The sequence below is a fragment of the Ipomoea nil genome, unplaced genomic scaffold (genome assembly GCF_001879475.1).
Source record: "Ipomoea nil cultivar Tokyo-kokei standard unplaced genomic scaffold, Asagao_1.1 scaffold0268, whole genome shotgun sequence".
NCBI lineage: Eukaryota > Viridiplantae > Streptophyta > Magnoliopsida > Solanales > Convolvulaceae > Ipomoea > Ipomoea nil.
Genome location: NW_017616696.1, coordinates 1,166,760 through 1,184,531, shown reverse-complemented (window position 1 = coordinate 1,184,531; position 17,772 = coordinate 1,166,760). Strand labels below are relative to the sequence as shown.

The 17,772-nt window shown below is 40.3% G+C and overlaps 2 protein-coding genes across 3 annotated transcripts; one reads left to right on the top strand and one right to left on the bottom strand.

Annotated features, from left to right (window-relative positions):
• The first annotated feature begins 1,636 nt into the window (after nucleotides 1-1,636).
• Nucleotides 1,637-8,795, top strand: LOC109147754 (DNA topoisomerase 2). Of its 2 annotated transcripts, XM_019295413.1 has the most exons (20): nucleotides 1,637-1,729; nucleotides 1,762-2,358; nucleotides 2,768-3,060; nucleotides 3,148-3,211; nucleotides 3,305-3,575; nucleotides 3,686-3,882; nucleotides 3,988-4,197; nucleotides 4,283-4,396; nucleotides 4,511-4,621; nucleotides 4,703-4,867; nucleotides 4,962-5,303; nucleotides 5,462-5,595; nucleotides 5,733-6,090; nucleotides 6,177-6,363; nucleotides 6,466-6,515; nucleotides 6,605-7,039; nucleotides 7,126-7,318; nucleotides 7,395-7,453; nucleotides 7,544-7,655; nucleotides 7,995-8,795. In XM_019295413.1, the coding sequence occupies exons 2-20, from the start codon at nucleotides 1,789-1,791 to the stop codon at nucleotides 8,585-8,587; spliced, it is 4,458 nt and encodes a 1,485-aa protein (XP_019150958.1). In that variant the 5' UTR covers nucleotides 1,637-1,729; nucleotides 1,762-1,788; the 3' UTR covers nucleotides 8,588-8,795. The 2 variants fall into 2 exon arrangements, with proteins under 2 accessions (XP_019150958.1, XP_019150963.1); XM_019295418.1 differs by having other exon boundaries at nucleotides 1,686-2,358.
• A 5,338-nt stretch (nucleotides 8,796-14,133) lies between these two features.
• On the bottom strand, nucleotides 14,134-15,060 carry LOC109152160. The gene has a single exon (XM_019299731.1). It carries the CDS (start codon nucleotides 15,058-15,060, stop codon nucleotides 14,134-14,136), a length of 927 nt encoding a protein of 308 aa, XP_019155276.1.
• Between the last annotated feature and the right edge of the window lie 2,712 nt (nucleotides 15,061-17,772).

Below are 17,772 nucleotides of genomic sequence, written 5' to 3'. Positions count from 1 at the left end.
CCTTCAAAAAAAAAAAAAAAAAAAAAACAACAACAACAACAATAATAATAATAATAATAATAATAATAATAATAATAATAATAATAATAATAATAATAATAATAATAATAATATTATTATTATTATTATTATTATTATTATTATTATTATTATTTTTATTTGCGGTGAAAGTTGCGAATAAAGGAGAATGAGAAAATGGTTTTAATTGGGAAGTGTAAATTATGTCATTTCTTTAAAATAATAAGGATAAAATGGAAAAAAAGTTAGGAAGCTAGGAGCTTATTTTGAAACGCTACCTAAGATAGCATTCCAAAATAAGCTCTTATTTTAAGCTAGGAGCTTATTTTGGGAACATTATCAAACAGAGCTTAGCTTATTAGTACCTTAAAATAAGCTATAAGCTCATAAATAAGCTTTGCCAAACAGAGCCTATGTGTCTTGTGTTATGATTTTTTGTGTATTGTGTTATGAAATTTTGTACCTTACGAGTATGAATTCTGTACCTCGTCTTTTCAATCTAGTTTAGTCCATAATGCTATGCTATGTGTCTTGTGTTATGATTTTTTGTGTTTTGTGCTATGAAATTTTGTATCTTATGAGTATGAATTTTGTACCTTGTTGTTTCAATTCATTGTCTATAATGCTATGTGGACCTTGGTCCATGATATAAATTGCCTTAATTTTGGTCAATAAGTCTTTGCAATGTTATTGACCCACGGTAGAGTAGTTCAATAGTTATTCCACATAGCTGTGTGGACTACGGTCCAAAAACGACGTCGTTTCGTGCAATTTTTTTTCATGCGACCCGCTGCAATATACATTTTTATAACTCATAATGTACATTTCTAACACATATAGGGTGTTTGGTTAGGAGGAAGGAAATGAATTGTAATTCGGTGGGAAAAGAATAATGTAGGAATTCAAATTACATTGTTTGGTAGGGAGTAATAAAATTATTGAGAATAAGAAGGTAAAAGTGATATAAAGACCAAAATGTCCTTGTGTAATAATAATAATAATAATGTCCACCAATGATAATTTTGTCATTTCTTCTATTTTTCCCTTCCCACAAGCATTGAATTGTACCCCATGAATTGCAATTCAACAAAAGGAGGGAATTGCAATTTCCTCCAACCAAACAATGTAATTGTGACATTTACTGAATTACAATTCAATTACATCCAACCAAACGCCCTGATAATGTACATTATCTTACCATAGAAGTTTCATTATTTTAACTCATAATGCATATTATTCTAACACATGAAGTATATTATTCTAACACATAATGTATATTATCTTATACAAAAGTTTCATTATTTTAAAACAAATACTCCATAATATACATTGTTATAACACAACGTATATTATTTAAACTCATAATGTATATTATTCTAATTCATAAAATTCAGCGATGTCTTTTTAAACCCTAGTCTGCCGTGTAGACCATAATTTGCCATATTTCTAAAGCGGTCAAATTAGTGGGACCACATTTCTGTATTTGATCATAGATTCTTCCCTCCATGAACCCTATTTTTTAAATGTCTTAAGAAAGCCCCAGTAACCGTCAGATCTCCACACATTGATCCGGACCCTCCATTCAAAATTCAAAATTCAAATTTCCCCACTCCACTTTACCGTTGGTGGCTCCCTTCTTTCAAAACCCCCATTTCCAGTCTCCATTTCCCAATTTCATTTCACCGAAGACACCATCTCTGTGTCTCTCTCTATCTCTCTCTATCTCTCTCATTTCTCTCTCTAGACTAGAAGGTTTACTCAGTCGCAGCCATGGCGCGGAGCAAGTTGCCCTTACAGTCGAGCAGCAACGCCAACATCGTCAACGCCAACATCGTCAACGCCGATGGGAAAACCATCGAGGAGACTTACCAGAAGAAGACGCAGCTGGAGCACATCTTGCTCCGACCGGACACCTACATCGGCTCCGTCGAGAAGCACACACAAACCCTCTGGGTGTGGGAGAACGGATCCATGGTCCACCGATCTGTGACCTATGTCCCGGGTCTCTACAAGATCTTCGACGAAATCCTCGTCAATGCGGCCGATAACAAGCAGCGGGACCCCAAGATGGACGCCTTGAAGGTTGTCATCGACCCGGAACAAAACCTCATCAGCGTCTACAACAATGGGGACGGCGTGCCGATTGAGATTCATCAGGAGGAAGGGGTTTATGTTCCGGAGTTGATTTTCGGACACCTGTTAACCAGTAGTAACTACGATGATACGGTGAAGAAGACGACCGGTGGTAGAAACGGGTACGGTGCGAAGCTTACCAACATCTTCTCGACGGAGTTTGTGATTGAGACCGCCGACGGCAAACGGCAGAGGAAGTACAAACAGGTAGAAATTATTCCCCTCCTATGAATCTATCCATACAAATTCAATTGAGTAAATCTGAGGGTTTGGTATGTTGTAAAGCATTAGGGTTTCTCTCCACGGGCTATTGATTTGCTATATAATTGCCAAATTCAAGTCTCGAAGTTCTGAATAGTTTGAATTCCTAGTATTCATATTACTACAGCTCGTTATTCCCATTTTATTTACAAAAAAAAAAAAAAAAAAAAAAAAGAAATAATGGACAGTAATGGATTTAGGAGCATGAATTGTGTCATATGGACAGTAACTGTCGCTGGATATATATATATATATATATATATATATATATATATATAAAATCAGATAAAGAAGTGAAGAAATAATAATTATTATAAGTATCAATCTAAACTCTCTAATTCTGTTACTCATGCAGGTCTTCTCCAGTAACATGGGACAGAAATCTGAACCCATTATAACATCTTGCAAAGCAACTGAGAATTGGACAAAAGTCACATTTAAGCCTGACCTGGCAAAATTTAACATGGTTCATCTTGAGGATGATGTTGTTGCTTTAATGAAGAAGCGAGTAATTGACATGGGGGGATGTCTTGGAACGACCGTGAAGGTGGAACTGAATGGACAGCGGATCCCCATTAAATCGTTCAAAGATTATTGTGATCTTTACCTAAAGTCTTCCAGTGCAACAATCTCAGAAAAACCCAAAAGGTTTGTTGTTTTGAACTTAATTTGAAAATTTATTTCTCTGTTACTTTATATTTGCTGAAATTGCTGAAATGACTTGCCATTTTGCAGTGAGTATTTGAAAGTGAATGGTAGATGGGAGATATGTGTTAGTGTGCGTGAAGGGTTTCATCAGGTACTAACATGAAACATTTCAACAGACTAAGTGGGAAAATTACTGTAGCCTGCAAGCCAGTGGATTAACTATGAGTCTCAACCACTTTTGCAGGTCAGCTTCGTCAATTCGATTGCCACAATTAAAGGTGGTACTCATGTGGATTACATTGCAAACCAGATTGCAAACCACATTGCAGCTCTTGTTAACAAGAAGAACAAAAACGCTAATGCCAAAGCCAATTCTGTAAAGAATTATTTGTGGGTGTTTGTTAATGCTCTCATTGATAACCCTGCTTTTGATTCCCAAACTAAAGAAACCTTGACTCTTCGTCAAAGCAGTTTTGGGTCTGCGTGTGAACTCCCTGCAGACTTTTTAAAGAAAGGTATGCAATTTTGTTTTGCTTTTATAATAATTCTCATTAACCTGGGGAAGGCCATTTACATTCAAGTCTAATAGGATGGGTCTGATGGTAATTGAATTACTTTGTTGCAGTGGAGAAGATTGGAGTTGTTGAAGCTGTCCAATCATGGGCAGAATTCCAACAAAGAAAGGCACTGACTAAAACTGATGGAAAGAAAACCAAGCGCCTTATTGTTGAAAAGCTAGAAGACGCAAATGATGCTGGTGGGAGAAACTCTGAGAAATGCACCTTAATTTTGACTGAAGGAGATTCAGCCAAGGCTCTTGCTGTAAGTAATATTTTGATGATTTTAAACCATTTCTTATGTTTTTATTACAGCATTATTATTGTTATAATATGACAAGCATCTTAGGAGGATTGAATTGTGCAACAGATGGCAGGGATTTCAGTTGTGGGCAGGGACCACTATGGAGTGTTTCCGTTGAGAGGTAAATTGCTGAATGTAAGGGAAGCTAGTGCTAAACAACTTGAGGAAAACAAAGAGATTAAAGCCATCAAACAGATTCTTGGGCTACAGCAAAACAAAGAATATGACAGTGTCAAAACGTTGAGATATGGACATTTGATGATAATGACGGATCAGGTTATTTTTATGTTAAAGACTTATAACAACATATATGTACTATTTTAAGCTTCTTTTCTAACAGGATTCCAAATCTGGTTTTCAGGATCATGATGGTTCTCACATCAAGGGGCTTCTGATTAATTTTATTCACACATTCTGGCCATCATTGCTGAAAGTTCCATCATTTTTAGTGGAGTTCATCACACCTATTGTCAAGGTGCATGCTGTTCTTTACATTTCATGCTTACTTCAATAATTAAGTGGCTAGTTATGTGGAAATATATCGTTATGTAGGAGTATGGTTTTAGTATTAATTGCTATTTTTCTGCAGGCTACAAGAAAAAATGGGGAGAAATTGGCATTTTACTCTATGCCTGAGTATGAAGCATGGAAGGAGAGTTTAGGGGACAATGCACGCGGTTGGTCTATAAAGTACTACAAGGTCTGTTTACCAAAATTATTCATGAACTTATTGCAAGCTGTTTCTACGTGTCTGATTGATCTTTGTTTGTTGTCATGTCAGGGGTTGGGAACAAGTACATCTCAGGAAGGAAAGGAGTACTTCAGAAATCTTCAGCTGCACAGGAAGAATTTTTTCTGGGCAGATGACCGAGATGGGGAGGCAATAGAACTTGCTTTTAGCAAGAAGAAGATTGAAGCGAGGAAGAACTGGCTGAGACAATTTGAGGTTTTTGAATTTTTAGATTGTTCGTAATTTTGTTATTGCAATGAGCTAAAATTTCAGTGTCACCATCTAAACAATCATTCTTCCTACTTTGCAGCCTGGAACTTACCTTGATCAGAATTTGAAGTCCATTAAATACACTGAGTTTGTTAACAAAGAGCTTATTCTGTTTTCGATGGCTGACCTTCAAAGGTCTATTCCATCAATGCTTGATGGTCTTAAACCTGGTCAAAGGAAGATCCTGTTTTGTGCTTTTAAGAGAAACTTCATCAAGGAAGCAAAGGTTGCTCAATTCTCTGGGTATGTTTCTGAGCACTCAGCATACCATCATGGTGAACAAAGTTTGCAGGGTACCATTATTGGCCTGGCTCAGAATTATGTTGGCAGCAATAACATAAACCTTTTCCAACCTAATGGTCAATTTGGCACAAGAACTGCGGTGAGAAGCAAGATGATACTTTTGCATATATTATTGCTTTTCCCATCTTTTTGTCATTCCTTCTCAGTAATCAATTTATACGCATCCAAATTTATTTATTTATTTTTTTATTTTTTTTTGGAGAATAACAAATTCATTTTATTGTACAACCTCAATAGGGTGGCAAGGACCATGCAAGTGCTAGGTACATTTATACTCGACTTTCGCCTGCTGCCCGGTTTTTGTTTTGCAAGGAGGACGATATCCTTCTTGACTACTTGAATGAAGATGGCCAGTCCATTGAACCCACATGGTAAGTTGTTATATCTAAAGAGTGTAGATATGCCAAATTACTTCTTTTTCCTACATCCTTTATAATTTGCAACTAGTAAATTGTTACTGCTAAGAATTATATCAGGGTACTGAAATGTTTACTAATTTGCTACATAGGTACATCCCTATCATTCCAATGGTACTAGTTAATGGTTGTGAAGGAATAGGGACAGGTTGGAGTTCATACATCCCCAATTACAATCCAAGGGATATTGTTGATAATGTGAGGCGTCTTCTGAATGACGAACCAATGGAGCCTATGGATCCATGGTATAAAGGTTTTCAAGGGATAATTGAGAAAACAGCAACCAAGGAAGCAGGGGTTACCTACACAATTAGTGGAATCATTGAGGAGGTTGATGAAACAACACTTAGGATTGTGGAGTTACCAATTCGGAGATGGACTGAAGATTACAAGCAATTTCTGTCATCAATGATGGCTTCAAATGACAAGGTCAAGGATCCTTTCATAAAGGTATAATACTTTTAACTCTTATTTGAGCTGAAACTTGAGAAGTGTTGTTACAGTTGAATAATCTGTGTGAGATTTTACTTTTGCAGGAAATGAGGGAGTACCATGATGTGAATACCGTACACTTTGAAATTGAACTGTCTGAAGAGAATTTGATGTTGGCCAAGGACGAGGGTTTGCTGAAGCGGTTTAAACTAACTACTACAATTAGCACAAGTAATATGCATCTCTTTGATTCAAGAGGTGTAATTAAGAAATATGATACCCCAGAACAGAGTAAGTTTGCCTTTGAAGAAATTACATGATAAATTTGTACTCCATTTGAGATTATTTTGGATATAGTATTGACTGTTACCTTGTTTTCCTTCACCACTACAGTTCTTGAGGAGTTCTACAAAATAAGACTTGAATTTTATGAGAAAAGAAAGGCAAGTGGATCTGCACTAAATTGGCAAACGATTTGTTGAATGATTTTGTTCCTGACCATCCACTAACTGTTACATGGTATTTTATGCAGAGAGTTCTCTTGGAGAATCTTGAAACAGAGTTGTTGAGACTTGATAACAAGGTCAGGTTTATCCTTGGTGTTGTGAAAGGCGAGATCATTGTCAGTAACAGGAAGAGAGCAGAACTGTTTCAAGAATTGAGGGAGAAAGGTTTTACTCCTTTTCCAAAGAAGAGTAAAGTTGCAGATGCAGTTGCTGCTGCTGAATCAAGTGATGAGGCAGAAGAAAGTGAAGAGAGTGCTGGAGCGACTCGTGCCAAAGGAGGAGTTCAAGCAAGTGATTATGACTACTTGCTGTCAATGGCAATTGGAACCCTGACCCTTGAAAAGGTTCAAGAGCTGTGTGCTGAGAGGGATGGGCTCAATGAAGAGGTGGAATGCATGAGGAATGCTACTCCAAAATCTCTGTGGCTTAAAGATCTCGATGCTCTCGAAAGACAGCTTGATGTATGGACTGGAAACTTTGTTGTCAATAACCTGAAAGTCTGTGCTTTCCCTTTTCATCCTCATCATTTTTTGCTTGTGATTTTCAGGAGCAAGACAAACTTGAAGAAGCTGGAGAGGCAGCTATTAAGACAAAAAGCAAGGTGGCAAGTAAAGCTGGGCCAGCTGAGCCCCGACGACAAGCAGCAGCTAAGAAACCACCACGTAGTAAAAAGGTGGCTACCCAGGAAGAAACTAGTGCTGAACCTATGGAGGTTTCAGCTGGTTCTGCAATGGATACAGGTTAGAGAATAATTTGAACCTCTGGTTTTGTTTTTATGGACTGATGTAATAATACTAGTTTCCTCATCCATTCCAGATAAGGGTCCTGAGGTTGCGAAACCAAAAGGTAGACCAAAGAAAGCTCCGGCTAAGAAGGTGCGTATATTATATGTGTTTCTATGTAGTTTCTGAAATAAATTAATACCTATTGTTAGTATTAATGAACTCCGGAACTCCTGTCTACAGGGAAAATCATCTCTTGATCTAATAGATGAAGAAGATGATGATGATGAGGTGCTAGAGCTAAAGGACAGACTTGCAGCTTACAATCTTGACTCATCTCCTGATCACTCAGAAGGTAAACTCCTATGTCTCTTGTGCTTTAGTTGAGAAGTGCATTCTGTTAATTAACTGTAATTTTTTTTTTTCTTTGAGTACTACTGGCTCTGTTAGAATGTAGTGTCTGTTTATATCTATTTTCTCAACCTAATAAAGCATAAACAGTCAATACCGCCCTACTAGGGCTCGAAATGTTCATATCTATTTTCTCAATCTATTAAAGCACCAAGAGTCAATACCCGCCCCACTAGGTCTCAAACCCATCACCTTAGTCATTTTATGTCACTAGATTACAAGGACATTGGCTAACTGTAATCTTTATTAATGCAATATTAAATTGTTATTTTTTCTTTCACAGCCATGAATACTGATGCCCCAAAAGCTCAAAGTAAAGCAACCAGTAAAAGACCTGCTGCTGCAAAGAAGCCATTGCCCAAAGTTTCTGAGATTACAGATGATGTAAATGGGATAGATATCAGCGATGATGATTTTGAGGCAGAATTAGTGGCAGCAGAGAAAAAGAAGGGTGGAAGGAAACCAGCAAACTCTAAAGCAGCAACAACCAAACCCCCCACTGCAGCAGCAAAGAAAAGAGGAGCTGCTGCTGCCAAGGGGCAGAAATTGATAACAGAAGTTCTTAAGCCCTCCTCTTCTCTCTCAGAGAATCCAGAGGGAATCTCACCTGAAAAGAAAGTAAGGAAGATGAGGGAATCTCCATTTAACAAGAAAAGTGGGTCTATGCTGGGAAGCAGCAGCAGTAGTGTGAGTGGTGGGGATTCAGTTTCAGGCAGCACGGAAGAGATAAGCAAGTTTGTGCTTCCAAGAACAAGTAGACCACAGAGGGGAAACCGTACAAAGGCAGTATATGTAGTTAGTGATTCTGAGGAAGAAGATAATGATGATGATTCTGAAGAACTCATCGAGTCTGACTTTGAGGAAGATGACGACTAGGATTGAACAAGTGTTGGTGCATCTTGTCTTGTTTGTAGGCACACTTCATTTCTCGTGAATATTAAATACTGTTGTGTTTGTACTTTTCTTCTTCTGTGTTTGTACTTTTCTTCTTCTGTATGTCAACTTTCCGTAGGTTTATCTGACAAGTGAAAATGCTGTTGTCACTTTTAATCAAGAGTTTTACATTCATTCTCAGTTTTCCTAATTTTCCCGTTATCTTTTAAATTTGAAGTCAAGGTTGGTTTATGGAATGTTAGATTATTTAGAGAATATTAAGTTAGGAATATTAAATAATTTTTAATGTTAGATTCTTATATTTCCTCCATCTCATTTTACCTGTTTTACTTTCCTTTTTAATTCGTTCCAAAATTTTGTCCAAAGTACTCTTGTAACTTTAAGACTATCTATACACTTTTTTATTTTCTAGAAAAATGTGTATCTTTCTAGACTTATTAATCTCTTTCATCTCAATTCTCAAGAACTCTGCAGACCCATTACAACTTTCTCTAGCCTTTTCTTCTCTTTCATCTCAATTCTCAGGAATCCAGCAGACCCATTACAACTTTCTCAAGCCTTTTCTTCTTCAAATGCAAATCTCTTTCTTCACATCTCCTTCCTCTCATCTCAAAAATGGGTTTCAATGTTTTTTTTTTTTTTTTTTTTTTTTTTTTTTTTTTTTTCATTTACTCTTAGCAAATGGGTTTCAATGTTACAAAGCCACCTACATATGTTCTCGCTGGAAGACGTCGTCGACATCGCTATCTATGTTTCTCTATATGTTTTTATATATAGTTAAATGCAGATTTGGTGATTTTTAGAAGTATTAAGTTCTTGGTTTTTTTTTTTTTCTGTATAATTACTAGGCCTATAGAGAAGAATAAAAATGAAGAAATGCTTGCAAATGAGAAGCAGAAATATACTCTGTAACAAAATACTCAAAGAGATGAAGAAAGAAGAAGAACAGTAGCAATGAAAAGTCAGATAGTACAAGGGTATAATTGTAAAGAGAGTCCAATTTTTTGCTTCTCTTAAAATGCGTGCCAAAAGCAAACCAGACATTTATTTTGGGATTGAGGGAGTATTTAATTTAATTTTTTTTTTGAGAGCAAAAGCGAATACATTAACTTAAGTCAAAAAGAAGAACATTACAATGGATAGCAGGAGGGTTAGAAAGCCACTCCGAACAACCAGACACAGAAACGGACTGCTTAGCCACAGTATGAGCTGCTCGATTCGCTGATCGCTTAGTAAAAGCTAAACACACATGAGAAAAACCTCTCAATAGGTTTTTTATATCACAAATAAGCAAATGAAAAGAAGATTGTCCAGCAGAATGTTTGCAGCTTTGGACCACCTTAAGGGAATCTGTCTCAACTTCTATCTTGTCAAGATTTAAAGTTTTTATCCAGCTTAGAGCTTCTTTGATCACAGTAGCCTCTGCTTCTCTTGGGCTGTATAAACCACATCTTTGCATTCCTCTCGCAGCGACAAAACTGCCATTCTCATCCCGAATAACACAGCCGAAGCCCATTTTGGAATTTCTCGCATCAATGGCAGCATCAACATTTAATTTCAGAAAGCCGTGTCGAGGTTTGGACCACTTGCATTCCTCTTGATTTAGATTTGTAAGCCGTGTCGAGGTTTGGACCACTTGCATTCCTCTTGATTTAGATTTGTCCCACCTCCAGGGAGCTTCTGCTTCGCTGCTCTCCATTCCTCCAAGAAGGATCTGGCTTTGTTCAATGTAGCGATGGCGGGTAGGGAGTTCTTGTTATTCCATACTTTGTCGTTCCTCTGTCTCCATATCTCCCAGCAAGTAGTGATGAGAATGCCAAGTTGAGAATGATCGAGGCGTGGCATATTTAATGTAAGCCAGTGGATAAAAGTACAGTTTGGAGGGACAATGAGATTGAGTCCTGCAAGGCTCCATCGATCCTTAGCGAATTTGCAGTTCACGAACAGATGACAACTAGTTTCGAACTCATCGTTGCACAAGGGGCATGTACCATCACAATTAATTCTTCTTCTATGCAGCAGATGTCTTGTTGGAAGGAGGTCAGAACATAATTGCCAGAACAAAACTTTGATTTTGGGAGGAAGTCTAAGTTTCCAGAAAGCTGCCCATGATTTCTTATCATCTTGACAAAGGTCACCATTAAGGACTCTATAGCAGCTTTTCACCGAGAAGGTTCCATCATCATCAGGAGCCCAAATAATCTTATCCCGGTAATCATGACTTGGCAAAGGGATCCTCAATATTAAATCAGCATCTCTCCTATTGAAGATAGTGTTAATGATTTCCTCATCCCAGCTATTGTCATCAGAATCTTTCAAGGAATCCACAGTTGCATTCTCTAACAGAGGGTAAGGGAAAGAAGACACCAATGGATTGATCTTGTCTGGCAGCCATTTGTCTTTCCAAATATGAATAGAGTTGCCCTTGCCCACTCTCCATCTGCTATGCTTCCTAATTATATCCTGAGTTTCCATGAGACTGCTCCAAATGAAGGATGGGTTGTAGCCTCTGTCCGCTTCCAGAAACGAAGACCGAGGGTAGTATCTAGCTTTGTATACACGAGCAGCCAAAGAGTTAGGATACTTGATGAGCCTCCATGATTGTTTAGTGAGCATTGCTAAATTGAAGTTCCTCAGATTTCTAAAGCCCATGCCACCCCAATCTTTAGGAATACATAGTCTGTCCCAGGATGTCCAATGAATACCACTTCTATTGCCACTTTGATTGCCTCTCCACCAGTAAGCATTCATGATTATCTCAATTTCTTTCACCATTTCTTTGGGAAGAAGAAATACACCTATGGCATAAGAGGGGATTGCTTGGATTATACTTTTGAGAAGAACCTCTCTCCCAACCTTAGAGAGCATTCTTTGATTCCAACCTCTGATCCTACTGATGATTTTCTCCTTTATAAAACCCAGGATCTGTCTCTTGTTTTTCCCCACAACCATTGGTAGGCCCAAATAATTCCCAGTCCCACCTACTCTGCTAACACCCAAGACAGAACTCACTCTCTCCCTCGTAACCTCGGTGACATTACCACTGAAACAAATAGAAGATTTATTGAAATTGATTATCTGACCAGAAGCAGTGGCATACTGATCAAGGAGAGTCCTTAGGTTAACAGATTCTGCCATGTTAGCTCTAAAAGAATACAAAACTATCATCAGCAAAAAGCAAATGTGAAATAGAAAGTGCCGATCTAGCCACTGAGATACCATGAATCTTTCCTTTCCTCTCACAGTCCCTTAACAAAGCACTGAAACCCTCAGCTACAAGGAGGAATAAGTACGGTGAGATAGGGTCACCTTGACGGAGACCTCTCTTGGGAAAAATAGGACATATTTCGTCACCCTGATTCAACACAAAATACTGGACAGTGGATGTGCACTGAATAATCAGATTGACCCACCTCACATCAAATCCAAGCTTAAGCATAACAGCCCGAAGTAAAGGCCACTCAACTCGATCATAAGTCTTGCTCATGTCGAGTTTAAGAGCAGCAAAGCCAGCCTTCCCCTGATTTTTACGTTTCAGAAAATGTTACATCTCGTAAGCTACCATAATGTTGTCCGTGATCAACCTCCCCGACACAAAAGCACTTTGATTTTCAGATATAAGGCTACTCAGGATAGGCTTTAATCTGTTGGCTATGGCTTTGGTAAGAATCTTATAAGCCACATTGCAGAGAGCAATGGGTCTCAAATCAGCCATTGTTTCAGGAGTGGGTTTTTTGGGGATTAGGACAATATGAGTCTGATTTAAGTTAGTGGGGAGATGACCATTACAAAGAAAATCATTACACATAGAGACAATACCATTACCAACAATATCCTAGTATGTATGAAAGAAACCGGGGTTCAAGCCATCAATACCTGGGCTCTTATCTGGGTGCATTCCGAAAGCCGCTGATCTAACCTCCTCGGCTGTGAATTTTCTCATGAGAGCATTGTTCTGGAGATCTGAAACGATTGGTTGAATGCACTGTAGGACCGAGTCTTGGTCCCCCGCTGAACTGTCAAAAAGATTGGTGAAGTAGTCCTTTACAAGCTGATTCATCTTCGGTCCTTGCATTACCCAATCTCCAATATAATTGTGAAGCCTGGTAATGGTATTATTCCTTCGCCTTTGAGTAACCATGTTGTGAAAATATTTGGAATTAACATCACCACCTCTGTACCAAAAAAGTTTTGCCCTTTGTTTCCAGAAGGAGTTCTGTTGATCAAGTGGAGAAAATCTTTCTGAGCACAAGAGAAATCTGTAAGCCCTTTGGCATCCACTCTGGAGCGGAGAGCTTCCATACGAAATCTGGCCTGCTCAATTTGATGATTAAGATTCCCAAGACCATCCTTCCCCCACTTCCATATTGCAACACTGCATAATTCAAATCTGGAAGCAAGATTGTACCCTTCTGAACTCTTCCACCTGCGGTTAACTATCACTCTGCATGCTTCGTCCTTGAGCCAAAAATTTTCAAATCGGAACCTTTTCCTTCTCTTTACTCGAACTGTCGGAATAGGCCATAAGGCTAAGGGTAAATGATCACTTAAAGGAGCTTCAAATGACATAGCTCTTGCATCCCCAAAGATTTCCAGCCAATCATTATTAACAAGTATTCGATCAAGCTTCTCTCTAACCCAGTTAGGGCCACCTCTGCCTTTTTCCCATGTGAATTGATACCCCTGGAAATCCATATTCCTGAGTCCACTATATTCAACTGCTTCACTGAATCCTTGAATACGCCACTGGGGTTGGGAATTAGGGCCTAACTTCTCTCTCTAGTTCAAGATATCGTTGAAATCACCTGAGACCGCCCAAGGAAGGTTGCAAAGATTAGACAATCTCTTGAGTAAATCCCAGGTATACCGCTTTCTGTTACTCTCGGGACATCTGTAAAAACCGGTGTAACGCCAGACGTGGGGTGAGTTATCCAAACTGACTTTAGAATCAATGAAGTTGGGGGAGTAACCGGTAATTGAAACATCCACAGTATTTTTCCAGAATAATCCAAGACCACCGCTGGACCCATTGCTTTCCACTGTAAACACTATCAAAACCCAATTTAATTCTAATCGCCTCCATCCTTTGAGTCCCTAATTTTGTCTCCATAAGAAAAAAATAAAAGGTTTTTTTGATTGGACTATGTCCAATAACACCTGAACTGTCTCCGGATTGCCAAGTCCGCGACAGTTCCAAGATATAAGACACATTATGATAGGCGGGCCTGCGTAGCAGGTCCCGCCTATGACAAGTTTTTTGAAAGGTCCACAACCATATTCTCCATATTCGATCCAACCCCAGTAGAGTCCACTGGCCCATCAATTTCCTTCCTTTTCCTTTGTTGTTCATGGGCTGAAATAAATGGGCTTACTGAAGATGGCTCATCTCCTCCAATGTTTTCTGTCCGTTGAAGAAGAGATCAAACTGATTTAGGGTCCCCATGTGGCTGAAAAAGGGGATCGATGCTTGGCCCGTTGGGTAAAGCTTCAGACTCATGCATTAAATGTTCTTCATGCATGTCGACATCCTACTCAGAATCGCCATTAATGACTTCCTCAGATGACATTCGTAATGTTTCCTTATTCAATGATATATTATGCTTCTGACCATCTGCACCGCTATCCAAAGTACTGTCAACTTCTTTATCAGTACATTTTCGAGGCCGCTCTAACACGACCCATCGCTGTCCCATCGCTGGCGGTGGCCTCCTCCCATTAGCTCTCAGATCCGGTCCGAACAGTCTCTCCGGTGGTGGTGATTCAATCGATCTCCGGCAGTATTTGTCTGCATGGCCTATAATGCCGCATATGAAGCAGAAGGTAGGTAGCCTTTCATACTTGAAATCTACCCATGTAGCTTCACTTCTGGGGGGTTTCACCTTCATTCTTCTTCGTAGAGGACGTGTGATGTCAATACCCACTTGAATGCGAATGAAGGCTCTCCAAGTCCCGTCCATTTGAGTCGAGTTTGTCTTCTTGTATGACCCTAAGAACGCTCCAATAGTTTGAGCCGTCCTCTGAGTTTGGAGACTGTGAGGAACGTTGTATGCCTGGACCCAGAAATCCGTGTGCTCCAGCTTTGCCTCAAAAGGGGATTTGTTATCGTCCAGTTTGTTCAACACCAGTAAGCTCTGTTCATACGACCATGGGCCATCGTCAAGCACCGGGTTCATATCGACCTCACAGAAGAAATGAAAGAGATAGAGATTGGTAGTAACTTCCGTCGTCATCACGCCTTTCACCAGTCTCCACACCATGGCCATAGTATCTCTGAAGTAGGTAAACTTGACCGGTTTTTTGGTTAAGAGCCTTCTAACCAGCGTAAACGCCGGATCTTCAAATTCGTCTGATAGTCCTTCCTCCTCAAGAGGTACTTCATAGTCCTCATCGTCTTGAAGAGATAGGTTAGCATACTGTTCCTCAAGATCAGGAGATCTCCTACTGCTTGAGGCCATGAACAAAGATGAAAAAGGCGAGAGGGCTAGATGCAAGATAGAGGATTCCAAGAAGGACCCAGAGTTAAGAGGGAAAAAATCAAAGCAGATTGGGGGTGATGAAAGTTAAAACTCCGAGGTTGTTGGAGGTAGGTAAAGACGAGTAAATATAATCAAAAAGATATGAAGGACAAGACTGCATTCAATATAGGAAAAAGGAGATGTAAATACAGACGGAAGAAAAAAGCCACACTATGTGAGGGATTACATACTCGTCATGAAAACGAGAGGGAGAAAGCTCGTCATGCATAAACGAGAGAGAATCTTGTCAAAGTTGTGAGGTGTCAAGCTTTGACTACCCCCCATTCATCTTCTTCACCATATATACATACATAGTAGGAACAAACACTGTTCCATTCCCAATATGAAGGTACGTACTTTAATTTACGTTTTCTATTTAATTTAAAATTGAATGTTAGATTCCTATATTTAATAAAATTGATGTAAATATAAATAAAACAACGGGAATAAGACAAATTGAGCTTAAAATTAGTAATAAAGATAAGGGAATAAGAAAATACTTAAGAAGTTGGAAGCTATCTCACATTCTTTACCAAAAACTTTATATTGACTTTATCATTTGATGCAGAACCGATGCGAGAGAAAGAAGCAGGGATTGAAGGGTACGATTGGAGGGGTTGGGTAAGTACCCCCCTTCCCCCTTGAAAGAAGTGAAAATAAGTCGTCCACAACGAAATTTTTACTAAGTTTATTGAAACGAAGATGACGGAACACCACCTAATAAACAAATCACTGATAGTAACAGGTGCTCAAAATTCCATACCCTAGCTACCATCTTTCCCCTGTAGCTGCCTGGGCAAACCACGGCTGCTACTATGTACGGACCTTCCCATTTTGCGGCAAATTTTCCCCAGCCTGGGGTTTGCTGGCCTCTCTTCTCCTCAGCACATAGTCACCCATATAAAAGTAACGGGGTCGGACCCGTATATCATGGTAGGCCTTAGCTTGACGTTGGTAATTCTCAGCTCGGATCTGGCGACCTTCCTTTTCTCATCTACCAGGTAGAGGTCCGCTCGGTGGTGCTCTTCGTTGGTGTCGTATTCTTCTGCTTAGCGGGAGGGTATGACGACCTCTGCGGGGCTCGGGCTTCGAAACCCTAAGTTTACAAGAAGGGTGTTTTGCCCGTAGCCCTCTAAGAGGGGTGGTGCAATAGGCCCAAAGGATGACATCCAACTCCTCCACCCATGCCTCGCCTGCTAACCCCATAGGTAGGGCTCCCACTGTGTCCTCCCCACACCTTGAAAAGGTGATCACCGAGGTGATAGGGGTGTAATTCGTGGCGGGCCGACCCGGGGCGATTTGAAATTATTGGTATGTCTTGCAGCTCCTAACATAGTCAACATACTCCTTAGCCATGTTAGGCCAGAAGCACCCCTGTAGAATGGCTCAAGCCTCCATGGTGGGCTGAGTAGGTCCGTTCGTGTATCTCCTTGATGACAGATTTTGATTCGTCGAGATATATGCATCGCAGTAAGGTGCCGTTATAGGACCTCTTGTAGAGTGTATAAGGGGGGAAGCAGCACGTAATAGGTTCTCCCATTAGGTAGTGAGCGGGGACGTCCCCCTATATTACTGTTAGGGAATACCAAGGTTAGGGCTGACGCACACAACCGCGACCATGGGTTGATAGCTAGGCGAGGTCGGACTTCACAAATTTTACTAGGGAGAACATATGTCATTGTTTGGGGTAAACACCCCCCCCCCCCCCCCTTTTACCTTTGAAAAAATAGAATAGCTTCGGGCTTCCGGGGTGGGACAGCCAGGCGCACCTTTTCTCTCTTGGGGTGCGCGACCCACACCTAGTTCTTCAAATCTTTCATCCTCCTTCCAATGATTCGTTGAAGGGTCCCAGGCCTCATGATTGAGCTCAGGTTCTCACGTATTTAGAGGAATAATATGTTAGCTGTGGCCCAAGCCCCTCGGGGGGCCTAAACCCATTTCTAAGGCCTCCAGGACCCCTTAGTCCACTCGAATTATGCATGTTGTCCATGGTGGCCGTGCATGGGCTCATTGCGCTCATGGCGGTTAAGCTCGGACTCCTCGTCCTTGTGGTGGCCAAGATAAGGCTCTCTACATCCGCGGTGGCCGAGCTCTAACTCCTTACACTCGTAGAGGGTAGTTCTCTAACATCTTGCTTGGTCCCGAAGGGGTCGGGGTGAGGGTCGTCCACCCTTGCACGACCCGATGTGGTGGCCTGGGGCCAAGTGGAGGGGGCTGCATTATTCCTTAGAACCCCTCCATGAGGCGGTTTGGCAAGGTCGCTGCTTTTTAGATGGCGGGTCAACAAGGTGGTAGCTTGTTGGATAGCGGCTAACCCCTCCTGGAAGACTGGGTTCGGAGGAGGGTGGGAGCCGGCTCGCCGTTGCGATTGTTGGTGAGGCATTCCCTCAGGTTCCTTGCCGACCTCACAAAGACGGTTTGTTGATGGCTAGCGGTCTCGTTGAGACCGTTCCCGATTAGGGTGACCCGGGTCTCACGAGAACCGTTCTTATTGCGAGAGTTGGATCTCGACCTTGTTATAGTTGGGGGAAAAATAGCACGCTCGAGCCTGACGTCAAGCTTTCAATGAAAACACCAATGATGGATTTAATTAGCATGAGTGGACCATATCAATAAACCCAAAAAAATAAAGGAAATAGGAAATGGATAGGT